A 27,265-nucleotide genomic window follows, 5' to 3' on the forward strand; every position below is an offset into this window, starting at 1 on the left:
TGAGGGTTCCCATTCCTGTTTTTCTGGATGACAAACTGAGAGATGGATCCGTTATTGCAATGCATTTGTGAGACGAATCAGTCTAGAAATGGTTACCATTTGCATACAGATTGCTGGATCCGGCAGGCAGTTCCAGGTTTGGAACTGCCTGCCGGATCCAGCGACGCTAGTGTGAAAGTACCCTTAACCAGAGGGTCCACAGGTCGCCAATCTGGCACAGCCTAGTGCAGATGTAAATCCAGCCTTAGAAGAGGTTCTTCAGCAGCTGCAGTAATATACTTAACAGTACTCTAGCAGCTGCAGACCTCCTTTCTGAAAAAGTATTCAACTCAATCAAGAGGCTCCTTGTAAAGAGGTTCTGCAGCAGGCACATTATGAGGTGAGGTTGCCCTGCCCTGCATTGTTCTGTATTTGAATTCTCTCAGGAGCCAATGGCCTCATCCTCCCCTTTAAACCCGCCCCGCCGGTGACTACAGAGCCAGCCTTCCGCCCAGCTTTATTGACAATGCGACAACGTTGACATCGCAGGATGGCCGGGAGCTGCTCGGCATGGCACCGGCTAGCCAGGTTAGTCGCACGTAATTAACTCTTTAATGGACCATCTGTAATGCCCTGAGGGGCGCTAATGGGAGGGGGAGGGTGGCGGTGTCCTGTGCTGGTCAGCGGACGCGTCCTCTTCTGAAAGTTGCCTGCAGCGGTAATACGCACGCGACATAAATACTGGGCGTCGTGACATTTATTAGCAGTGTCGCTCCCGTGTTTCAGAGCTGCAGCCCTGTCATTATGTGCCTGCTGTCTGTGTCGCAGCTGCATGGTGTGTGACAGCACAGCAGCCGTCCCTGAGGTGACCCACTCATTCGCTGCCTTTATCCTGAGAGGCTGACACGAGCTGAGGGGGAGACTCCACAGCGCGCGACCTCTTATGTCTGTGACACGTCTCCTTCTTCCCGCCGGCATCAGCTCTATACAGCTGGAGAACGGGGCGGGTCAGGCGATGATTGACGTGTACGGTGTCCAATCAGAAACAAGTATTGTTGTCAACAGTCTACAATAACAACTGTCCAGCCAATGGCAGACAAGTGTGTGGTAGGGGCTGGACCAGTTAGCTGCTGCTGAGGGGGTTACACACCTACTAATTGATATGACTGTTATATTATTGTATTATGTGTGCTTTCTACCAGGAGGTTTGAGTGGGAAAATAACCATTTTCCTTTATTTTCTAGTTAGATTAACCCCTGTATAGTGGCAGATCCAGGATTGTATGCTAGGCATGGCATGGGGGACAAAGGTGTCACACAAAACGCTGCCTGGCAATCTTGTTGGCGCACAACTCAGGGGACACTATTGCATTTTAAGCCCTTAGTGTCATAATTAATTTTAGCCGTAAGAACCAGTAACCCTTTCCCCCTTTGTGTTCCAGCAGTCATAACTTTTTAAATTTTTAATAAAAAGTTATATATTATTTTTTTTTATTTAGGGGGAAAGATAAAAACCAGCAATTTTACATTATTTTCTGGAATTCATTTACAGCATTCACTGTGTGGTATAAATAGCATAACTTTATGTGGATCACTACAATGATGATAATGACAAATTTCGATATATTTTTAAATTATTTTTCCTCTCCTCCTGCAGCCTGTCAGCTCTGCAACTGAAGGCGTGGGGGGCAGCTGCTTATATCTCTGGATTGGTAGCAACTAGAGACATGGGCTTTGTATTGTTTGAAAGCTGCCATTCAAACAAAGTGAAAGTAAAAGCAGGTTTTACCGCAATTTATTCCCAACTTGATTTCTAACGGTGATATCTCCTGCTTATGTTGTGCTAATGCTGGTATGAAAGCCTAGAATGCCAGGCCCATGTCTCTAGATGCTACCAGATAGGAGATAAGCAGCTAAAGCAGGCCCCTTCTGCCCAGGCTCAGGCAGAACAGTTGACCCGTAGAGGACCAGTGCCGAACATGTACTGCAGGCTGATCGGGCGGGTGCAGGAGCTGCGCCCACCCGATCAGCAGCACGGACACGGCAGTCACTGACAGCTGGGCCCCTGCTGCATATGCCGGCATCGATGAAAACACAGATGCCGGCGTATTAACAACTTGTATGGCGCGGTCAAAGGTGACCGCAGCATGCGGGGATTTGCGGAGGGTACGGGTTCCCTCCACATCCCCATCAAGTCCCCGCGCTCCAGTGATGGGGATCTGATGGCAGAGAAGGCTGTGAGATCCAGCACCTTAGGCCTCTTTCAGACGGGCGTTGCGGGAAAAGGTGCGGGTGCGTTGCGGGAACATGCACGATTTTTCGGCGCAAGTGCAAAACATTGTAATGTGTTTTGCACTCGCGTGAGAAAAATCGGCATGTTTGGTACCCAAACCCGAACTTCTTCACAGAAGTTCGGGCTTGGGATCGGTGTTCTGTAGATTGTATTATTTTCCCTTATAACATGGTTATACGGGAAAATAATAGCATTCTGAATACAGAATGCATAGTAAAATAGCGCTGGAGGGGTTAAAAAAAAAATACAAATAATAATTTAACTCACCTTAATCCACTTGATCGCGCAGCCGGCATCTCTTCTGTCTTCTTTCTTTGCGGTGTGCAGGAACAGGACCTGTGGTGACATCACTCCGGTCATCACATGATCCATCACCATGGTAAAAGATCATGTGATGACCGGAGTGACGTCACCACAGGTCCTGTTCCTGCACAGAAGACAGACAGAAGAGATGCCGGGCTGCGCGAGCAAGTGGATTAAGATGAGTTAAATTATTTTTTCTTTTTCTTTTTTTTTAACCCCTCCAGCGCTATTTTACTATGCATTCTGTATTCAGAATGGTATTATTTTCCCTTATAACCATGTTATAAGGGAAAATAATAATGATCGGGTCTCAATCCCGATCGTCTCCTAGCAACCGTGGAGAATCGCACCGCATCCGCACTTGCTTGCGATTTTCACACAACCCCATTCATTTCTATGGGGCCTGCGTTATGTGAAAAACGCACAAAATAGAGCATGCTGCGATTTTCACGCAACGCATAAGTGATGCGTGAAAATCACAGCTCATGTGAACAGCCCCATAGAAATGAATGGGTCGGGATTCAGTGCAGGTGCAATGCGTTCAACTCACGCATCGCAAAGTTTCAAGTAAAAAAAAAAAAAAAAGCAAGCCCCTTTCCCATAATAAAACACATTGAAAAAAAAAAAAAAAAAGTAAAACAGACGTATTGTATATTGCCGTGTCCATAACGACTGGCTCTATAAAAAATATTATGATCCACCCCGTCACCTGAACGCAGGGTGGATAAAAATCAATGATTTTTTTTTTTTTAAATTGAAAAAATCTGATTTTTTTTTTTATTTAAATCAGATTTTTTTTTAATATAAAATGCTTTTTGAGGAAAATATATTACCATCCAAAGGTTATTTCATTATGAAATAAAGATTACTTTTTTAATTATGTAGAATAAGGCATGTATATGTTTTATTTTTTCGTTAAATTCTCTTCCAGAGGTTTTTGTAAGATTACTGGGTAGTTTTTTCTGCCCACAAGATATTATCACAGATGCTTGGTTTAATTTTGGAGTTCTCAAAACTGAATTTATAACATGAAGAGTTGAGAAAAAGATCTTAATCCTAACTTCTACAAACCTATAAATACAGAATCAACCCCTTCAGTGCTAAGTTTAAAGTTCAGTGAATAGAATATAAACAATATTTTTCTGATTGTTTGGAGTGGAATAGATCTGCGCAAGAAGAAAGTGAAACTAAGTGTAAGGAGGAAAAGGCAAGCAGACAAGGAGTACTACAAAATGAAAATGAAACTTTCTGAGCACAGTACTGCACAGCCACAGACAGACAAGTCTTTCGATCTTTTTGTGTGTATGACCTGAGGTTTATCACATTCTTTCCTTGGAGGAAAAAAACTATAATGGCAGCAGGCCGTAAAAGAGACCCAGTTTGGCAATATTTTAATGAAGTTCCTTTACCTATCGGTAAGGCAGGCATGCGTGCAAAATGCAAACACTGCAACAAACATGGATGTTTAAGCAAATAACATGCTGTAATGTTATTGTTTCAGTTGAATAAATCCTATTTAAATTGTTATAATTAAGGTAATGATTTATTTTTCTCCTTCATAAGTACAACAGAAAAATTGTCCAAATATGAATCTTTATGTAAAAAACTATGATTTAAATCAAGTCTTACTGAGGCTACTTTCACACTCATCCGCTCATATAATGCAGACGGTGGCTCCGTTCAGAACGGATCCGTCTGCATTATATTGTCAAAAAATGTCTAAGTGTGAAATTAGCCTGAACGGATCCGTCCAGACTTTTACATTGAAAGTCAATGGGGGACGGATCCGTTTGAAGATTGAGCCATAGTGTGTCGTCTTCAAACGGATCTGTCCCCATTGACTTACATTGTAAGTCTGGACGGATCCGCACGGCCAGGTGGACACCCGAACGCTGCAAGCAGCGTTCAGGTGTCCGCCTGCTGAGCGGAGGCTGAACGCCGCCAGACTGATGCATTCTGAGCGGATCCGCGTCCACTCAGAATGCATTGGGGCTGGACGGAAGCGTTCGGGTCCGCTTGTGAGCCCCTTCAAACGGAGCTCACAAGCGGACAGCCGAACGCTAGTGTGAAAGTAGCCTGACTAGTGATTTAAATCGTGATTTAAATCGGTTTGATTTAAATCAAATCCACCCTGCTTGCTGAATGCCATAAAAAGTGTGTGCTAAAGCAGCCATTTTGTCACCTTACATCACAAAAAATGCAATACCAAATGATCGAATAGTCATATCTACCCCTTCTCGCTGTTTCCCGCATTCCCAGTGACATCACCACTAGTATCACTGGCCTGGGTGGGGCTAAACTGTGCTCAGGCCAGTGATACTTGCAGTGACGTCACTAGTCCTGAGGTAAACAGCGAGAAGGCCGCAGCACTAATGCCAGTGCTGCTGCCTTCTCAAACAGCTGATTGGCGGGGGTCCTGGGTGTCAGACTCCAGCCAATCAGATGCAGATGATCTATCCAAAGGATAGATAATCAGTAAAGAAAAAGCTGTAGAACCCCCTTTAAGTGCTTTTCCCACAGCCAGAGCTGAGCTCTGGAAAAATTGTTAGGGGGTTAAAGGGGTTGCCACTGTATGGTAACTTATAGAAACATGCTATATCATCAACTTACTAAGGGCTTATACACAAAGCTGTCTTTTCACAGATATCACTCTGACCTATTTATTTATGTGCAGCGATGCACACATCTATATTTTTTAACCCCTTCAGGACCCTGCCATGTTTCACCTTAAAGGGGTTCTGCAGTTTGTTTAAACTGATGATCTATCCTGTGGATAGATCATCAGCATCTGATTGGCGGGCGTGCGACCCCCGCCGTTCAGCCGCTTGAGAAGGCCTTCTCACTGTTTACCGCAGGCCCAGTGACATCACGACTGGTATCAATGGCCTGGGCAGGGCTAAGCTCTGTTCACTTGAATGGAGCTTAGCCCCGCCCAGGCCAGTTGATACTAGTCGTGACTAGAGTTGTTGCGAAACCAAATTTTTGATTCGATTTCGATACCATAAAAAAGTATAACGATACTCGATACCATTCGATACAACCCGAAAAAAATAAAACGCCCAAAAAGCCACGTGCATTCCGCATTTTAAAAAAATGGCGAATCGCACAGGTTTTTATATATTTTTTTCTGTTCCAGCGTTCACCGCATAGATTAAAAAAAATATAAATCTTAATAGTTTGGACTTTTTGGACGTGGCGATATGTGATATGTTTATATATTTTATATGTAAAATTGGGAAAGGGGGTGATTTATACTTGGTGTGTTTTTATTTTATTTACAGTTTATTTAATAGCTATTTCCCCCTTAGGGGCTAGAACCTAGGATCCTTTCATCCCTTGTCCTATTCACCCTGATAGAGCTCTATTAGGGTGAATAGGACGTCACACTCTCCCTGCTGCCCTGTGCATAGTGCACACAGCAGCAGGGAGCGGACTATGGTAGCCAGGGCTTCAGTAGCGTCTTGGCTGCCATGGTAACCGATCGGAGCCCCAGGATTAGGCTCCGATCAGAAGCTGCCGCTGCCAACAATGAGGAGGAGGGGAGGTTACCTTGACTTGAACCAAGGAGGCCGCTGCGCCCTTGACTTCAAGCCTGACTGGAAAAGAGCACGAACGGAGGATAAAATAACGTTAACGGCGGGATAACAGGCCGAACTGGATGGACAAATGTCTTTTTTCGGCCTTATGTACTATGTTACTATGTTTTTCATACTTTCTGCCTCATCAGAATGCAGTAAGAAAATCATCATTCGAAACTCCCTGCCGGCTACTTGAAGGTACTGCTGGCGGTTTGGAATGGCTTTTGCTGCTGACAGGTTCCCTTTAAGGCTAGGTTCACATCTGTTTCGACATTTCCATTTTTCTGTCCTTTCATTGGACAGCAGTAAGAGAATTGTCACATGGCACAGACACCAACAATTCCGGAAAGCCGCCCATTGGCTTTAATGGAGTCTAGCAGGTTTCCATCGTAATGTCCATAGTTTTATCAGAAAAAATTAGCGCTTCAGTTTTGTCACCATTCATAGTCAATGGGGACAAAACTGAACTGAAGGGAACGGAGTGCACCAGAATGCATTCCGTTCCACTTCATTGCGTTTCCATGACGCACACAAAAGCGACGCAAGCAGCGTTTTTGAGTGCCTCCTGGGATTCAGAGCAAGACAGATCCGTCATGACTTATATTGTAAGTCAATGGTGGCGGATCCATTTTCTCTGACACATGGCTTTTTTAGAGATAATACAACCAGATCCATTCATAACAGATGCAGACGGTTGTATTATCATGACTGAAGTGTTTTTGCTGATCCATGACGGATCCAGGAAAAACACAGATGTGAAAGTAGCCTTAATGGCCAAGAAGGCCGTTGACTGTGGCAACAACAACTATTCTTTAATTTAAAGAGGCCACCTACAAAAATCACAGGTGCCCTCAAAAATTTTCCAAGATTCGGTCCTCTTTGTGTGCAGCTGAAGGCACTATAGATCCAGATTTGAACTATTCCTTAGTCCAGTAGATCCTCTTCGTGATCTTCAGAGGGATGCATCTCTTGCTGTATGAACCCTGTTATGGTTGTAAAGTCTGATATCGCACTACTGTAATATTGTTTTCTTTATGGCTTTATTCAGTCTTCTCATGAAGTCAAAGTCTTTTGTTCCCGCTCTAGCTACAGATTCCTAAAGTATGGACATTTTTTTTTGTCTCCTCAGTGTGTAATAGACAACAGCTAAGCAAACCCGAACATGGAGGCTTCAAATGTGGCAGTATTACCTCAAGAGCCACCAGATTCAGCCTGCATTAAAAATCAGACCGATAGGTAATACTTTAAAGTTGTCATCTGTTGTCAAAAATAGAGAGTCTCAGCCATTTATGTATGGTAATGTGTGTTCGTCAGTGCCCACATTGTCACTGCACTTAAAGGGGTATTCCAGTTGTTTGAAGTTTTCCCATATCCAAAGGATATCTATTAAATTTGTTGGAGTCCTACCACTGGGTCCCCCACCGATCACAAGAACGGGGGCCCACTACCCCCTGCACCCTCCCTGAAATGAATAGAGCTGCCGGTCGCACATGTGCGTGGCCTCTTCATTTATTTCTATGGGCATTCCGGAGGTAGCAGACATTCACTATCTCTGGAATTCCCATAGAAATTAGGGCTGCACGATATATATCGAAAAAATAATCGCATCGCGATAATCGCCAAATGCGATATGGCGATTTGGCCGATCTGAAAATGCAGCGATTATATATGAAGGGGCCCCGCGCACATAACTGGCTTTGTGTGTAAAGTATTTTACTACTGTGTGAAACAAGCTCTCTCCTATTGATAAAATGGCCAGCCTCTGTACTCACTGTCACGATGAATGCACTGCAGCGAGCGGGCCGGCCGGCGCGTGACTGACGTTACTTAGTAACGCTCCTGCTTCCTGAAGTGGGAGGAGCGTTACTAAGTGACGTCAGTCACGCGCCGGCCAGCTCGCTACCGCTCGCTGCAGTGCATTCATAGTACTGTTAAAGTGAGTACAGAGGCTGGCCATTTTATCAATAGGAGAGAGCTTGTTTCACACAGTAGTAAAATACTTTACACACAAAGCCAATTATGTGCGCAGTTTAGGACACATGAGGGGACACATGGGGCCATGAGGGGGACCAGCATAAGATGCTATATGTGTGTCTTATGCTGGCTCCTTCATGGCCCTATGTGTCATAGCACACATCCCCTATAACAGTGTCATCCCCCCCATAACGGCGTCCTCCACAGATCCCCCCCCATAACGGCGTCCTCCACAGATCTCCCCCCCCCATAACTGCGTCCTCCACAGATCCCCCCCCCCCCCCCCCATAACGGCGTCCTCCACAGATCCCCCCCCCCATAACGGCGTCCTCCACAGATCTCCCCCCCCCCCCATAACGGCGTCCTCCACAGATCCCCCACATAACGGCGTCCTCCACAGATCCCCCACATAACGGCGTCCTCCACAGATCCCCCACATAACGGCGCCCTCCACAGATCCCCCACATAACGGCGCCCTCCACAGATCCCCCACATAACGGCGCCCTCCACAGATCCCCCATAACTATGTCATACCCAGCCGTGTCAGCGGCTCATATGGGAAAATCCAAGCAAATACACCTCTAGCACAATTCCCTTTAAAATATCGCATCTCATATCGTTATCGCAATTTTTAGGGCCCTAATCGCAATCGCACAAAATTCCCACATTGTGCAGCCCTAATAGAAATGAATGGAGCGGCCGCACGCATGCCCGACTGGGCACTCTGTTTATTTCAGGGGGCTGCAGAGGGTACTGGGCCCCCTTTCTTGTGATCATGGGGGGCCTATCGCTGTGGATAGGTTATCCTGAAAATGGTGAAGAATTTGAACACAAAGTGTACTAGAAGGTTGCAGAGCTTATGACATATGCAAAGATTTAAAGGGGTATTCCAGTCATAAGCAATTACCACCTATCCTCTGGATGTGATAGCTGTGTACAGCATTTTGGCTATTTTCATAGCAGCAGCATGCATGAAAACCCCTTTAAGGATTCTGAGAATGTGAACCCAGAATGGACTGACCAGCAGCAGCATTTCTGCAGCATTAACACTACACTGTGGACTGAGCGGCGGCAGCTTTTACGCAGCATTAACACTACACCTCGGACTGAGCGGCGGCAGCTTTTATGCAGCATTTATACTACACTGTGGACTGACCGGCAGCATTTACACTACACTGTGGACTGACCGGCAGCAGCTTTTATGCAGCATTTACACTACACTGTAGACTGACCCGTAGCAGCTTTTATGCAGCATTTATACTACACTGTGGACTGACCGGCAGCATTTACACTACACTGTGGACTGACCGGCAGCAGCTTTTATGCAGCATTTACACTACACTGTAGACTGACCCGTAGCAACTTTTATGCAGCATTTACAATAGACTGTGGAATCAGCAGCTTTTATCCAGCATTTATACTACACTGTTGACTGACCAGCAGCAGCTTTTATGCAGCATTTATACTACACTGTGGACTCACCGGCGGCAGCTGTTATGGAGCATTTACACCAGACTGTGGACTCGCCAGCTGCAGATTTTATTCGGCATTTACACTACACTGTGGACTCTCCATCTGCAGCTTTTATTCAGCATTTACACTACACTGTTGACTGACCATCAGCTTTTATGCAGCATTTAAACTAGTCTGTGGACTGATTGACTTGCAGAATACAAAACACTCTTGTTACCTACACACGCCACAGGTTGGTCTGTAGGAACGTACAGCTTACTTTGTGCAATGAACTGAAGAATAACTTACTGTAGTACACAGCTCCCTCTAGTGGCAGCTGTAAGCAAGCAGAATGTTATGTTTTAAATCTGTGTCTATAGCGTAGGGCGTGTTTGTCTCTTTGTGTCTAATTTGTATCTTTTGGCCGCATTTGCAACATTCGCCATCAGCTTTATTTTAGGAAATCCTTTCCAATGTAAAAATATTTATGGTGTTTCATTTGTTTAATTTCTCTTGTGTGTAATTGGCATCTAGGAGTGAATCAAGCAAAGGAGCAAATGTGGCTGAAAGTTCCTCCCAGTGCGATGACTTGCAGACCTCTTTCTTAAAAAATTTGTGTGTCAACGACCAGACAGATCTAGAAGCCAGGAAAAGTTGTGAGGTATCACATAATTTATATATTTTGGTTATGCTGTACATGTCTAATAGGTGGAGATGCTACCTCCATGACACCCACCTTTCAGGAGAATGGGGCTCAATTGAGCCCTGTTTTGTGGTATAGGTCACGTGGTGTCTGTTTTAGCGGTGGAGAAGCTGAGGATAATAGCGAGATGCTTGGATATCACTGGCTTCTCCTCTTCTTATTAGCCATCCTTGTTTCACTTGTACTGTTCATATGGGATCAGGGCTCCCCAGTTCTCTTAGTAGATGGGGTTTTCAAAAATCTATCGGAAATTTATGGCATATATTATTGCTATGTTCTCACTGGCATTTAAGGGTACTTTCACACTAGCGTTATTCTTTTCTGGCATAGAGTTCCGTCCTAGGGCCTCTATACCGGAAAAGAACTGATCACTTTTATCCTAATGCATTCTGAATGGAGAGAAATCCGTTCAGGATGCATCAGGACGTCTTCAGTTCAGCCTTTTTGACTTTTCAGGACGGAGATAATACCGCAGCATGCTGCGGTTTTATCTCCATCCAAAATTCCGGAACACTTGCCGGAATGCCAGAATCAGCATTAATTTACATTGAAACGTATTAGTGCCAGATCCTGCATTAAAAATACCGCATTGCCGGATCCGCCCTTCCGGTCTGCGCATGCGCAGACCTTTAAAAATGTGAAGAAAAATTGAAACGGATCTGCTTGTCCGTATCATAAATGGACAGACGGATCTGTTCTTGCAATGCATTTGTGAGACGGATCCGCCTTTGGATTTGTCTACTGCAGATTGCCAGATCCGGCAGGCAGTTCCAACGACGGAACTGCTTGCCCGATCACTCTGCTGCAAGTGTGAAAGTAGCCTAAAAGAAGTATTTGTTTTGTGTATTTATATTCCTATTCTAGGTATAATGAAATAAATATTTTCACTTGCTCCAACAGACTGAGCAGGTTATGGATTAGCAGTCGCCCCATGGAGCCCCCCTGAAATGGACGGAACGGCTGGTCAGAAATGCGCGTCACCACTCCATTTATTTCTGTTGGAGCACCAGAGATAGCCTAGTACAGGGGTTTTAGGAGGGCTCCATGGGGTACAGGGACGCCGTTTTCATGATTGGTGGCGGTAAATTAAGTACGTCTCACTCCAGCGCAGTGGAGATCATAAATGGCGTAGAAAACCTCAATCTTGATAAATCTACCGCTTATATTTTCAAAATTCTGAATTCTCTTCTAGGCCCGATGGTTGCAGTTATTTCAGCTGGTTGAACGGCAATGTCAAGAACAGCTAGATGCCCAACAGGAAAAGTTCAGCCATCAGTTCCAGGTGAGGACGGAGGCTTTCCCACTTCACTTTGAAATTTCTGTTGAAGGGAAGTTTTGATACGTTTAACATTTATATGCTCTAACATGATAACTTTGCTGTAGATATTGCTATCCAAGCTCCTTGCTTGCATTGTAGTAACTCATCACTATTAATTACAATTGCCATAAGGCACAAAAACCTTCCATCTATCCCTCTTTAACCCTTTCATGACCAAGGGTCATTGATGCCCCAGTGTCCAGGTCAAAATATACAAATCTGACATGCGTCACTTTATGTGGTAATAGCTTTGGAACACTTTTATTTATCCAAGCCATTCTGAGATTGTTTTGTCATGACACATTCTACTTCATGACAGTCATAAATTTTAGTCAATATATTTCACCTTTGTTTATGAAAAAATCCCAAATTATTGAAAAAGTTTAAAAATTCGCAATTTTAATTTCTCTGCTTTTAAAACTGAAAGTGATACCTCATAAAATATTTATTAACATTCCCCATATGTCTACTTTATGTTGGCATCATTTTGGAAATGTCATTTTATTTTTTTAGGACGTTAGAAGTTTAGAAGCAATTCTTAAAATTTTTAAGAAAATTTCCAAAACCCACTTTTTAAGTACCAGTTCAGGTCTGAAGTCACTTTGTGGGGCTTACATAGTGGAAACCCCCCATAAATAACCCCATTGTAGAAACGACACCCCTCAAGTTACTCAAAACTGATTTTAAAAACGTTGTTAACACTTTAGGTGTTCCACAAGAATTAAAGGAAAATGGAGATTAAATCTCAAAATTTCACTTTTTTGGCAGATTTTCCATTTTATTACATTTTTTTTTCTTTAACACATTAAGGGTTACTAGCCAAACAAAACTCAATATTTATTACCCTGATTCTGCGGTTTACAGAAACACCCCACATGTGGTCGTAAACTGATGTAAGGACGCATGGCAGGGAGCAGAAGGAAAGAAGCGCCATATGGTTTTTGGAAGGCAGATTTTGCTGGGCTGGTTTTTAGATGCCATGTCCCATTTAAAGCCCCCCTGATGCACCCTTATAGTAGAAAATCCCCAAAAGTGACCCCATTTTGGAAACTAGGGGATAAGGTGCCAGTTTTATTGGTACTATTTTGGGGGCATACGCCTTTTTGATTGCTTGGTGTAGCACTTTTTGTGATGTAAAGTGATAAAAAAGGCTTTTTTGGCACTGTTTTTCAAAAAAAAATAAAAAATTACGGTGTTCACCTGAGGGGTTAGGTCATGAGATATTTTTATCAAGCATGTTACGGACGCTGCGATACCTAATATGTAATTATTTCACTTTAACACAATAATAGCATATTTGAAATGAAAAAATTATGTTTTAGTGTCTCCATGTTGTGAGAGCTATAGTTTGTTTTTTTTTTTTTTTTTTTTTTTTTTACATTTTGGAGCGATTTTCTTATGTAGGGTCTCATTTTTTGCGGGATGAGGTGACTGTTTTATTGGTACCATTTTTTTTGTTTTACATACACCTTTTTCATCACTCGGTGTTTCCGTTTTTGTGATGTAATGTGACAAAAAATGGCTTTTTTGACACTTTTTTTTTTTTATGGTGTTTATCGAACGGGGTCGATCATGTGATATCTTTATAGAGACAGTTGTTACGGACGCGGTGATACCTAATATGTGTAGTTTTCTTTTATAATTTTTTATAGGAAAAGGCAATTCATTTTTTAAATTTACATTTTTATTTATTTTTACTTTTATTATTTTCACTATTTTATTTTATTATTTTCTTGAAGATCCAGTGAGCTGATGACTGTACTATACTTTGCATTGCTCTTGCATTGCAAAGTATAATACTATCAGATTTCCTGTAGATGGCAACACCGGACGCGTGTGCAAAGCCATGGCAACCATCGGGCGCTGCCATTGCGTTTTGCAGCGCTTGGATTAAAGAGCTGCCATGACGTCTATACCCGTGCTAGCTGTACGGGGTATGTGCAGCTAGCACATATATAGCCGTATGGCAGTCGGGGAGGGGTTAAAATAAAACCTTCATTAATAATCTAACAACATTTTACAAAAATATGATGGTCCACATTAAAGAAGTTGTGTTGCGTAATTTCTTCCAAGTTCTTGACGCTTTTCCACACATGTATCAGACATTTTCACCAAAAAGTCAATTTGTTTCTAGGACGGAACTCAATACCGGTAAAGAATAACGCTAGTGTGAAAGTACCCTTACACGCAGACCACCCTCATTAGTGTTTGTACTGTTGTATAGTGTGATCCGTTGTGATCTCCTGACTGCGACTCCCATCATGGTCCACTATGATGACATTGTATAAAGCCGTGCAGCTGTGACATGAGCACATCGTGGAGGCCAATGTACCACGTTGTAAACACTGGCGTTGGGGCCTGGAAGGGTTTATAAAGCTTTATTCTTTAGTAATGTGGCCACAATGCTCTAGTTTTCAGAGATTTTTATTTTAAAAATGAAAATGCCTGTTTGCCTTGTGAAGCCTCTGCTTCTTGTAAAGGTGATATGCTTCTAGTTGTCAAGCAGTACATGTGATTCCTTACACTATAGCTTATTAGTAGAAGGTATTTTATATTGTACATGTATTATTTTGTAAAATGTTTTTTTTAAACCCTGTTTGACTTTTTTGTTGTTGGAGCCTGTTATGTTAGTGTCATTATGGAAAGGGTAATGTTTCTGCTTCAGTGATGTCGCACTTGGCTTGCCAGCCCTGTAGCTGCTGATATTTGTTCACATTTCGGCATATATTCACAACACATACAAGCACATAAAAGTGAGTTTAAGCAGAAGATAAAAAGGCTTTTCTTACATTATAAAAGATGAGTCGATTGTGTGCACAGTTCTTATGTTGTATTTCTGTGCCATTTCATTAATCAGTCTTTGTACTAATGGGATATATTTTTGCTGGTTATTCTTTATTTTCAGCTCATCCGAGAAGAAATTAAGCACTTGGCCCATTTACAAGAAGGCAGCTCTCCTTGGAGTTATGTAACTGGCAATGCCGTTTTACCTGTGACATATGATACCCATTCTCTAAAACCTCAAGATGAGCAGCGTACACAGGATGAAGAAAGGGGGAAGAACTTGAGCAACCCACTCCATCTGTTTAAAGAACTTGATATTCAGCAAAGAGCTTTTATTACACAGGAGCATTTTTTGGAGAACACATCCATCAGCAGCGGCTATGGAACACATTCTGCCTCGGAGCCAAACGCTTGTTTAAGCAGCTGCAGTCAGAATACCTCAAGGGAGACAAGACTGCTTGCAAAAGAGACTTTAAAAGAATGCAGAGCTGAGTCTGTAAGACCGCATCATTTTAAGCACGTACCTGTAGAAAGTGAAAAACCCTTTAAGCTGCTACCTGGTGCATGGTGTCATCAGAAATCCTCTGAGGGGCATTCATCGGAGAATTCAGAATCTCATTTCAACTGTGATAAAAATACTACCTGCAGCAGTAGTCAGCCAAACAGGTATGTGGTGTGAATACCCGTATTAACCCCTCAACGCCCAGCGCCGTACATGTATGGCGCGCTGATCGGGAAGGTGCAGGAGCTGCGCCCGCGTGATCAGTGGCAGGGGTCCGGCAGTCACTGATAGACGGACCCCTGCTGTATGCGGCAGCATTGGTGAAATCACCGGTGCTGGTGCATTAACCCTTGACGTGCCGCGGTCAGCGCTGACTGCAGCACATGCGATGTACGTGCGGGGATCGGAGCTCCCATCGGGTCCCCGCACTGCTGTGATGGGGACCTGATGGCAGTGAAGGCAGCCCGATACCTTACTTAGGCATAGTGGCTGCCTTCCATGAGAGCCTGTGAGATACAGCCCCCTGGATCTCACAGGCAAGCAGGCTGGTAATACACTTACAGCCAATCCATCACAATACAGAAGTATTGTGATGCATTGTAAAGGGGATCAGACCCCCAGAGTGGGACAAAAAAGTACCAGAGTGGGACAAAAAATAAAGTTTAAAAAAAAAGTTTAGAAAGTAAAGTTTTACAGAAAAAAAATTAAAGTTTCAAGTAAAATAAAAAAAGCGTCCTTTTCCCAAAATAAAGTAAAAAATAGGGGAAAAAATAAGGAAAAAAAATAAAGTAGACTTATTAGGTATCGCCGCGTCCGTATCGACCGGCTCTATAAAAATATCAAATGGCCTAACCCCTCAGATGAACATAAAAAAATAAAAACTGCTAAAAAAAACTTTTTGGGGTCACCTTACATCACTAAAAGTGCGATCAAAAAGGTGTATGCCCCCCCCCCCAAAAAAACAATCTAACCGTTACCTCATCCCGCAAAAAAATGAGCCCCTACCTAAGACAATCGCCCAAAAAATAAATGGAGATACTGAAACACAATTTTATTTATTTTTTGTTTAAAAAATGTTATTGTGTAAAACTTAAATAAAAAAGTATACATATTAGGTATCGCCGCATCCGTAAGGACCTGCTGTATAAAAATATCATATGAACTAACCCCTTAGATGAACACCGTAAAAAATAAAATGGTGTAAAAAAAAAGCCATTTTTTGTCACATTACTTCGCAAAAAGTGCAATAGCAAGCGATCAAAAAGTCATAGGCACCCCAGTCAAACAGTCATCTCATCCCGCAAAAATGATACTCTACCTAAGAAAATCGCCCAAAAATTTTAAAAAACTATGTCTCTCAGACTATGAAGACACTAAAACATGATTTCTTTCAAAAATACTTTATGTAAAACCGAAACAAACCAAAAAAAGTATACATATTTAGTATTGTCGCGTCCGTAACATCCTGCTCTATAAAAATATCACTTGATCTAACCTGTCAGATGAGCATTGTAAATGACAAAATTTAAACTGTGCCAAAACAGCTATTTTTTGTTACCTTGCCTCACAAAAAGTGTAATATAGAGCAACCAAAAATCATATGTACCCTAAAAATGTACCAACAAAACTGCCACCTTATCCCGTAGTTTCCAAAATGGGGTCACTGTTTTGGGAGTTTCTACTCTAGGGGTGCATCAGGGGGTCTTCAAATGTGACATGGCAGCTTAAAATTATCCCAGTGAAATCTGCCTTCCAAAAACCATATGGCGTTCCTTTCCTTCTGCGCCCTGCCGTGTGCCCGTACAGCAGTTTACAATCACATATGTGTGTTTCTGTAAACTACAGAATCAGGACAATAAGTTTGATTGAGTTTTGTTTTGGCTGTTAACCCTTGCTTTGTTAGCGGAATTTTTTAATTAAAATGGAAAATCTGCCCAAAAAGTAAAATTTTTTAATTTCATCTCCATTTTCCATGAATTCTTGTGGAACACCTAAAGGGTTAACAAAGTTTGTAAAATCAGTTTTGAATACCTTGAGGGGTATAGTTTCTAAAGTAGGGTCATTTTTGGGTGGTTTCTATTATGTAAGCCTCACAAAGTGACTTCAGACCTAAACTAATCCTTAAAAAGTGGGTTTGGGAAATTTTCTGAAAAATTTCAAGATTTGTTTCTAAACTTCTAAGCCTTCTTACGTCCCCAAAAAATAAAATGGCATTTACAAAATGATGCAAACATGTAGTAGACATATGGGAAATGTAAAGTAATAACTATTTTTGAAGGTATTACTATCTATTATAAAAGTAGAGAAATTTAAATCTGGAAATGTACACATTTTTCAAAATTTTTGTAAATGGCCTGGATAAGTAAAAGCATTTTAAAGGTATTACCACATAAAGTGACACATGTCAGATTTGCTAAAAATGGCCTGGGCAGAAAGGTGTTTTCATTGGCCATGTCTAAAAACCATTGTACAGATGGAAACATTGCACTAAATCCACTGTGTATAAAATCTTGTGTGATCATGATACTTTGTGAGAAAATAAGGTACACAATATCAAGGAAAGAGGGGATCTACAGAAACTTTTTGTTGAAGCCCCTAAATCCTTGCAAGCTTATTGTCAGATATTCCTGCTTGTACTGGGAGCAATTGGGACAAACTGTATATCACACAGGGAATAATTGTAATGCCGGCCTCAGACATAGCAGGTTTCCTGCAGATTCCACTAAGTCTGTACCCAGCCTAAAAGTGGACTTGTCATCAGCCCTATCTAAGCGCAACACATTATGGAGACAGGGCTAATTTTGGCTCTTGTTAGCCAAAATGCCACAAATATATTGGTTTCAGGGCACAATATTTTTTGTGCCGTCTTGGCTAATGGTAGCATTTTCTGTGACTATTCCGCCATCATATTTACTGAAGACCCTTGTCTTGAGAATCACAGGGTAGACAGTCATGCATTTTATGTATATAGATCATTTTTGTTGCCTAATTTTAATTATACATGTGTATACAAAAAAATAGTCTTTCAGAGTTTTGAACATTGTTGTCATTGTGTTTTTTGGGGTTTTGTTTTGTTCCTACTTCTAGATCACTGACAACCTGGGCTCAGAAGCTGAAAAGAGCTCAGTGTAAAAAGTCTACCAAAATGGACCAGATTCCTGCTCATTCAGCTGAGTTACATTCTCCTTCTGATGTAAGCCATTCTCAGTATCCCTTGTTACATACAGTGAGTGCATACATTTTGGTGTAAATCCACATACAGCACTTTTGGTAGCAGACCTAGCCGGGAACCTACTTGGTATCTCAAGGTGTCATATGTTCTAAAGCATTGCTAAATTCCAGAATGCCGAAGCTTCAGGATTAGGTCTTTAACAAACTTATAAAAACATCTTGTCACCTAGATAATCTTATATACTCTGAGCCACACTGAATTTTAAAGGTCAGAGCTTTCACTGCCGCTTCTCCAGCTTCACCTCCAGAGATATTACAATGTATTGTATAAACAATCGCATGTTCTTTTGGGGCTAACCCCCCTTCTCAATAGTAAAATAAAGTGACTAAGATCAGACCTCATATAGGACATGACAACCTCTTTCTAACACAGCTAGAACCAGCCCTGTACCTCACATGGATCCAGAGATCTCCCCATGCATTGCTCTGCTAAATTTATATCAAGCTGCAGCTCAGGGGAGTGTCTTTTATGCTGTAGCTCAGGGGGCGTGTCTCAGCTCTACCTATCACAGCTCAGGAGGCAGTTAAGGAGGAAAAACACAATACCAGAGTTGCTGTTTTTGTTTTGTTTTTTGGTCAATTTCACCCCACCCCACCCCCAAAAAAAATATTAAAAAGTGATAGAAATGTTATTTTTGCCACAGCTCATTCAATGAAAAATAAAATAAGTTAAAGGTCTCAATATGGCAACACTCTTTACTAACCAACCATTTTGTTTAATGGTATAAGTAGTAAGACACAAAAACTATATAAATTCTCCATAATCATATTGACTAGTGCACTGTTAACAGTTTAAAAACGAAACCCTAAAAACAGAACAGTGACACAGCTGTTTTTTTCCATGGTGTAACAGAAATACTGTTTTTCAATACATTCATTTATTGTTATGTTAAAAGGATTGTTTTATCTGAGACATTGGACATTGGTGGCATATCCTAGCAATGTTGGGTAGCTGGGACTTCCACCTCTGGGACCTGCACCTATCTCTAGAATAGGGCCCCCAAGTGAACAAGGGCACTCTGTGCAAGCACAGCCACCTTCCATTAACTTCTACGGGAGTTTTGAAAATAACCAACCTATGGCTTGGCTATTTCCAGAACTTCCATAGAGGTGAATGGGGAGGCGGCTGTACATGCACTCCTTTTAACTTCTATGGAAGTTCCAGAAATATCCAAGCACATTCACTCGGCTGTTTTTGGAACTCCCATAGAAGTTAATGGGGGCCCTGTTCTAGAGAGAGAGTGCGGGTTCCAGAGGACCAATGTAAAAGATGACACAAACCCTTTAAATTTCCAAGTAGTCTGGCAATGGCTTATTCCTCTTTCCTAATTGAAGTAACCCTGCACACTTGGGAGAACTAAGTATTGGCCAAATGAGTGTTCAGCCGACAGTTTGTTTAACCCCTTGTAAAAGTGTAGAAAACCAATTTTCATTTGCCATAGTAGGGCATTCTATGTTAAGAAGGGGTTCCTATGTTCAGGATACTCATGGCAAGAGAGTAGAGCTCCGGGGGTACACGTCTTGCCCCACATTACACAGACAACCAATTTGAACAGGTACTGAATAATGACTATTTTACCTTGTAGTGAAATTAAACACACTGCTTGGTTTCACCACAAATCACAGCTGATCAATGGGAGTTCCAGCAGGGGGGATTTTGTGATCTGCTTATTTAAAAAAAAAAAAAAAAAAACTCTGAAGGGGTTTTCTGAGCATTTTAGGGCTCATGCATACGAGTGTAATGGCTCAGTGTCGCGCTGTGGACCGCAAGTAACAGTCTGCAATGCACATGCCCTCTCCGTGTGCACTCCATTTGCAGATATGGACCCATTGATTTGAATGGGTCCGCGATCCACAACATTCATCCAAATATAGAAGATGTTCTATCTTTTTGCGGTGCGTAGGCATGGACGCGAAAGTTGTACTTCCGTGGACTTCCGATCTGTGCCTCCACTCCGCAAAAGATAGGTGAAGTCCTATCTACGGTCATATCTTATGGATCGCAGACCCATTCGGGTCCGCATCTGCAAATGAAGTGCACGCGGCCAGTGCTCGCATATTGTGGACAGGCCGTTTACGGTCCACAATACAGGTACTGAGCCATTACGCTCATGTGCATGAGTCCTTATACTGATGACCTATCCTCAGGATAGGCCATCAGTATCTGATTGGTGAGGGCCGACTCCCGGCAACCCCACTGATCAGCCTCTTCAAACAGCTAGCTTACCGGCATCCTGAGGATAGGTCATTGGAATAAAACCTTCATAAAGGCCTTTAAGGCTGGCCTAAAGCTGAGAACCCCTATAATATGTTAGGCCAGATAAAGACTATCCTCATTTTGTGAGGCCCATTTTGTAAAGGTTACCTTTGGATGTAAAACTTTGCCCTGCTTCCCGGAATAATTCATCAGTAGTTTCTATAATTACAGGCTGAACAAAGTGAAGTACCACACACAGATAACATGTTTTGTGATCGTTCAAAAATTGCACACATTTTCTATTCCTTCTCTAAATCTTTTTTTTTTTTTTTTATGTCTTTCAGCTTGAATGCACAGATGGTTCATCAAATACATTTTACCTCAATCGGACAGAAAGTGTAAATTCTTTATTTTCTGGGGGATCTGGTAAATACGCTTGAATATAGTACTGGATATTGTGTTCTTTCTTCGCTGAAAATGAAAACCATAAAAATAATAATTAATTATGTTAATAGGGTTTACATACTGGATGATGGATGACAAGGAGATGTACCATCCTTTACCTGAACATTTTGAAACTGGATTCTCAAAACTTTTTACACCCAAAGAGGTATGTGTTCTGTATATCCTGGTTCTGTGTATTTACTGTATTTAGTGTATGCAGTTTATAAGCGGACGAGGTGGTGGGAATTAAAATGGCTTACCTGCCATGATTTCCATTGGTCCCATTGATGATCATTGCACTTTTTAATGTGTGAATCCCAATACCTTTTGGTACTCTATAAGGTAATGCAGAGGCAATGTCCATCGGGATGGAGACCTGGTATCAGGGTTGCCAACTGTCCAGAAATTCCTGGACAGCCCATAAAAATAGGCGACATTTTTCCTGTGTCCGTGAAAAAAAATTGATGTCTGTGAATTTTTTAGGCTAGTGGTGCATGACTAGATTATTTTGGTGGTAATTGTCATGATTTTACGGCTCACGGTAAATGCTGGTAATGAGCTCTTATCAGTATATTGAACTATAGACATGGATTACTTATAATCTTTATCATGGTTTTCCAATTTGTCCGTAAAAAATGTTGGCTGTCCGTGATTTTTGGATAAGTGGAATTCTGGTTGGCAACCATTCCTGGTATTAACCAAAAAAGTGCACATTATGAGGCAACTGAACTCTTAAAAGTATAGCATTTTTCCAAAAAGAATACACTCCCTAAATACATATATAGTATAAATGAAATTAGTTTAAGGGTACTTTCACATTAGAGTTACATTTTTCTGGTATTGAGTTCCATCATAGGGGGCTCAATACCGGAAAGAAACACTTCCGTTTGTCACTGGGGACAAAACTGAACAGCACAGAATGTTTCAAAATGCATTCCGTTCCGTTTAGTTGAGTTCCCATACCGGAGAGCAAACCGCAACATGTTGTAGTTTGCTTTCTGTCGTGGGATGCGGATGCAAAACGGATCCGGCATTACCCCAATGCAAGTCAATAGAAAAGGGATCCGTCCTCCATTGACTTTTAATGGAGTTAATGACAGATTCTTCTTGGCAATGTTAAAGATAATACAACCGGATCCATTCATAACGATGCAGACGGTTGTATTATCAGTAGCGGAAGCGTTTTTGCTGAACCCTTCCTGATCCAGCAAAAACACTAGTGTGAAAGTAGCCGAAGAAGAGTATCATATAAAATATAAAGGATAAATGTCAGTACAATTTTTTTTTCTCTTTTGTATAAGGCTGGAGAAGTGATGATTCCGTCTCTAACAGATATATATCACCAGAAACAAAGAGGGCATGGGCAGCGCTCTGTCTGGGAACCTGTGTCTCCTTCTGAGCACACTCATCCTCCAGAGGTAAAAATCACATTGACATACAGGTCTGCGTGTAGTAAAATGGAGTTACTGGTCACCATTATGTGAAATCACTATGAATGTGAAGTTCAAGATCGGAGCAGCCGAGTGGGGAACATGCATTACATGATGATGGACTTAGATGATTTAAATATTTCTCGCCCAGTTTCCTTGGGGGACACAGAAGACCTTGGGTATAGCTCATCTCCATAGGAGGCGTGACACTAAGAAAAAACTGTTAAGCCCCTCCTCCACAGCTATACCCTCAGCCTGGAGAGAAAGGCTGCCAGTTTTTGCTTAGTGTCCAAGGAGGCAAGACACTCCCTGCTCTGCAGGGCTGTTTTTCTCCTTGTTTAAATTTTGATTTTTACTTTTTTTTTTTTTTCTCTTGAGATACGATGCTTGCAGCAAGCCTTGCGCTATTTCTCTAAAGAGCTCGTTCTGTCCACCTGTGTGAGCCTAAGGTGGTGTTCAACAAACAGCAAATGAATGCCCAATGTGTTCAAAGGTATATACCTTATATATAAGTAGACGAGCTCTACTTGTTCGCTACTGCTCCAAGCTGGGTGGTACTCATTCCTTTCGTTGGCCCTTCCGCCCGGGGTGTGTTCGTGGTCCCTAGATACGTACCCATTCGTCCTCCCACGGCATTGTTTCCCTGCGTTAGTGGTCACATGGTCGAGAGTGCTGTCTGCAGCGTCCCTCGAATTCTGCGTTTTCTCTGGCGGGACTACGGTTCCCTCGCCTACTACCATTTCCTCCTCTTCAGATGCGGTGTGGTATGAGTCCTTCCGGTTGGCGCCCTCTGCGCTTCAGTCTGATCTGTTACCAGGTTCGGGCCGCTCTTCTCGGGAAGGTCACCCAACTTCTCTTGGGTGCTCGCGTACCCAGGTCCGGAGGACCTCCATCTTGGGTTCTTCAGGGTATTCGCCTTCTGCGAGGCGGTGAACCGGGCGTCTCGGTGTAGCGGGGTTCTGCTCTTGAGCTGTCCTATGGCTTCCCTGTTGCCCACCCCTCCTTTCGGTTGGAGGGTGTTATGCCGGCCTCTGTCTCGACTGCCTTTTCTCGCCGGCTCTGTTTGGCTCCCGCTCGGTACAGATCACTCCGATGTGGCTTCTGTCCCGGCCACGCTTCAGAGGCTGTTCCTTCACTGCCCTCCCCTCTGGGGAGAGCATGGTTGTTCATGTGGATGGTTCCGGTGTTCCTTTTGGCCTCGTACTGTCTCCCTTGTTCACACTGGCTGTACTAGCTGTGTGCCTATTTACCGGGTCTGCCGCGTTCTGTCCTCCAGCTGGGTGCAGATTGCGTTTTTTCCATTCTCGGCAATGGTTCTGCTATGGACTTACCTTCTCGGTAACTTGGGAGGACTACCATTCGGTCAGGATTGCCCTTGGATCTCCCACACCGGGACTGTAGAACGTCTTCCGTTCTGCCCGTGTTACTGGTCTGCGCCTGATCTCGTTGGGTTTTCACCCGCTTGCCCAGGCGACTCTAGCGGGCTCGTTAGTGTTCGCTCCTGGCCGTGTTTCGTCCAGGATCTGTTGTAGGACTTAGGGTTTTTACCTGGGGTTCTATGGGAAGCTGGGCGTTTTCCCCTCTCTGCCTTTCTTTCTCCATGGTTCTGTCTTTCTCCAGTCCGGCCTGGACCTGGGACTGGGACCCTGTTGCTTCAAGTGTCGGCGCTGTCCCTCCTCTTTCAGCGTTCCACGGCCCTCTGGGTCTGTCAAGACCTTCTTCCATGGAGCGGCTCTTGGGTTCCTTTTGTACTGCCCTCCGGTACCGCCCTGGGATCTACATACTGGGTTCTTGGCGCTCCTATCTTTCCTTTGGAGCCGTTACAGTAGTTCTCTCTACTCCTTCTGTCCTGTGCGGTTGTGTTTCCGTAGCCATCGGGTCTCTGATGGGTACCTGAGTGGCGGTCCTTCTTGTTCCGAGCCTTCTGTCTTTCCCTAGGACAGGGCTGTTCTCCATCCCGTCTCTTCCTTCCTTCTGAAGGTGGTGTTTGTCTTTCAGTTCCGCGAGGCATTCGTCCTCCCCTTCCCGCCCCCGGGAACGGACACTTCACCGTTTGGACGTTGTTTGGGCCTTGCGTTTTTACTTGGAGATCTCCGGCTCTTGTCGACGTTTGGTCTCTTGTGTTTCTAGGAGGTCCGTGCGAGGGTTGCGGCCTCCAGGGTGGCTTTCCTCCGCTTTCTCAGAGTGGCTATTGCTGTGGTTACCGCACCAAGGGCAGGGTTCTGCTTTTGGTGTCACTGTTCATTTCACCAGAGCGGTCGGTGTCCCCTGGGCCGGAGGCATTGGGCTTCGGCCATGCATTTGTGCAAGGCGGTCACTGGTCTTCCTTGCACACCTTACCGAGTTCTACAGGGTGCATACTCGGGCTTCAGCGGATGCTGTCTTGGTCTGCCTGGTCTGCAGGCGGCGGTTTCTTGATGCCTTCGGGTGCTTCGCCTTGGTGCTGTAGTCCCTCCCCTCTTGGACTGCTATTGAACGTCCCAAGGTCTTCTGTGTCCCCCAAGGAAACTGGGCGAGAAAACGAGATTTTTGTATAACTTACCAGTAAAATCTCTTTCTCGCTCTTTCCTTGGGGGACACAGCACCCACCCATTCTTTGTTTTTCTCTACACGAGTTTCCGAGTTTGTTTTACCCGTTGGGTAGTTGGCTTGTTGGTTCTTGGACACGCAACTGGCAGCCTTTCTCTCCAGGCTGAGGGTATAGCTGTGGAGGAGGGGCTTAACAGTTTTTTCTTAGTGTCACGCCTCCTATGGAGATGAGCTATACCCAAGGTCTTCTGTGTCCCCCAAGGAAAGAGCGAGAAAGAGATTTTACTGGTAAGTTATACAAAAATCTCGTTTTTCCTATTATGGGGTTAAGGTGCCTTTGGATATGTTCACATGTATGGGATACGATGCAGGTTTTCTGACCTGTTTTTCAGGTTGAAAATCCACAGTGTGTTACAATAGTGGCAAAGTGGATAAGATTGGGGAAGGGGGCATTTGTTTTTGTAACATGCATTACACTGCAAAGCCTTCTTTTTCTTCGTGAATATGAAGACGGAATAACAAAATATAGCCCACAGGCCCGCTAAATGGGTTGTCCAGCTTTTTAAAATTTGAACCCCACCCTGTTGTACCTGTTGAGGAAATCCTACACACCTGCTCCATTCCAGGTCACTGGCTCCTTTCAGCGATCATCTGGTCCCTGTCCTGTAAACTTCTGGATAAATGGGGTCAGGTGGGCTGCTGCACTCAATGACTGCCCACACCCGTCACTTGTCACCGCTGGGTCACATGACACCTGGGGACACTTCATTGCTGAGGTAAGTCATTGGCACATCCAGAGGTTTGCAAGACTGGAAGACCATTTTGGTGGCAAGAGATTTTTTTTTTTTTTCCACCAGATGCAACAGGCTGGGGTTCAAAGTAAAAAAAATGGCTGGACAACTTCTATAAGCATTAGGATATGTTTTCACAATGAGAGGAAGATTCATTTTTCATGCAGTTTTTCAACATATTTTTATTCTATCCAGTGGCTATTGTACTTCAATACGGAACTGCATTTTCATCTTGTGCTTTTTGGTGCGGATCTTCTCATAAAACATGCAAAAAAAAACACAAATACGAAGCGTTTTTTGTTTTTTTTGACGCTTCATATTAATTTCAATGGGAGATGGATTACACCTCAAGATAGGGCATTCTGCTTCTGTTTTCCACTCTTAGGGCCAGTTTACACGACTGATTTTGAAAAACACGCCTAAAAAAACGGCGAGGAATACACGTTTTTCAGCGTGAAAAAAGTGTGGTTTTTCGTACGGGTTTTGATGAGTCTTTTTTTCCAATTGGTTTAATACAAAGCTGAGTTTTCAGCTTGAGTTTTTTTAAGCAGATCTGTGCCAAAAATGTGGCGAAAATACACACAAAACGCATGGACTTTCATTGAGCAGTTTTTTTCTGCTTTCTATCCATTTTAATGGGAGATTCAGCGCTGATTCTGTCCCAAGATAGAGCATGATGCTTCTTTTTTCCACTGGTGTAACTGCCTCCCATTGAAATGGCATTTTTTTCGAGCAGATTTTGAGGCAGAAATGCTCTAAAATCAGTGCCAAAATATTTAGTGTGAACTGGCCCTTACAATTAATGGGATGCTGTTTTGGGGTATCTTTTGGACCTTATTTCGACAGAAATTTGCCACTCAACCCTTAGGTCCCTTTCACGCGGCCGAGTTTTCCGCGTGGGTGCAATGCGCGAGTTGAACGCATTGCACCCGCACTGAATCCGGACCCATTCATTTCTATGGGGCTGTTCACATGAGCGGTGATTTTCACGCATCACTTGTGCGTTGTGTGAAAATTGTAGCAAGCTCTATTTTGTGCGTTTTTCATGCAACGCAGGCCCCATAGAAGTGAATGGGGCTGCGTGAAAATCGCAAGCATCCGCAAGCAAGTGCGGATGCAGTGCGATTTTTCACGCACAGTTGCTAGGAGACGATCAGGATGGGGACCCGATCATTATTATTTTCCCTTATAACATGGTTATAAGGGAAAATAATAGCATTCTGAATACAGAATGCATAGTACAATAGGGCTGGAGGGGTTAAATAAAAATAAAAAATAATTTAACTCACCTTAATCCACTTCTTCGCGCAGCTGGCATCTCTTCTGTCTTCACCTGTGAGGAATAGGACCTTTGATGACGTCACTACGCTCATCACATGGCCCATCACATGATCCACCACCATGGTGATGGATCATGGGATGGACCATGTGATTAACGCAGTGACATCATTAAAGGTCCTATTCCTCACAGATGAAGACAGAAGAGATGCCGGCTGCGCGAACAAGTGGATTAAGGGGAGTTTAATTATTATTTATTTATTTATTTATTTATTTTAACCCCTCCAGCCCTATTTTACTTAGCATTCTGTATTCAGAATGCTATTATTTTCCCTTATAACCATGTTATAAGGTATTGTGTAAATAATACAATCTACACAACCTTGAACCCAAACCTGAACTTCTGTGAAGTTCGCATTGCACCCGCGCGATAAAAACTGAACAACGGAACGCAATCGCAGTCAAAACTGACTGCAATTG

General features: G+C 43.1%; 1 protein-coding gene across 1 annotated transcript in view; it reads left to right on the plus strand.

The window, feature by feature from the left end:
• The first annotated feature begins 489 nt into the window (after positions 1-489).
• MPHOSPH9 (M-phase phosphoprotein 9) overlaps positions 490-27,265 on the plus strand; it is an 89,193-nt gene continuing 62,417 nt past the window's right edge. Inside the window, exons 1-9 of the mRNA XM_044275700.1 lie at positions 490-567; positions 7,282-7,388; positions 10,113-10,239; positions 11,474-11,563; positions 14,505-15,049; positions 17,973-18,078; positions 20,658-20,739; positions 20,829-20,923; positions 22,059-22,175. Coding sequence (XP_044131635.1) covers positions 7,315-7,388; positions 10,113-10,239; positions 11,474-11,563; positions 14,505-15,049; positions 17,973-18,078; positions 20,658-20,739; positions 20,829-20,923; positions 22,059-22,175 — 1,236 coding nt within the window. The 5' untranslated portion in view covers positions 490-567; positions 7,282-7,314. The remainder of the gene's footprint in view (positions 568-7,281; positions 7,389-10,112; positions 10,240-11,473; positions 11,564-14,504; positions 15,050-17,972; positions 18,079-20,657; positions 20,740-20,828; positions 20,924-22,058; positions 22,176-27,265) is intronic.

The sequence above is a fragment of the Bufo gargarizans genome, chromosome 1, assembly GCF_014858855.1.
Source record: "Bufo gargarizans isolate SCDJY-AF-19 chromosome 1, ASM1485885v1, whole genome shotgun sequence".
NCBI lineage: Eukaryota > Metazoa > Chordata > Amphibia > Anura > Bufonidae > Bufo > Bufo gargarizans.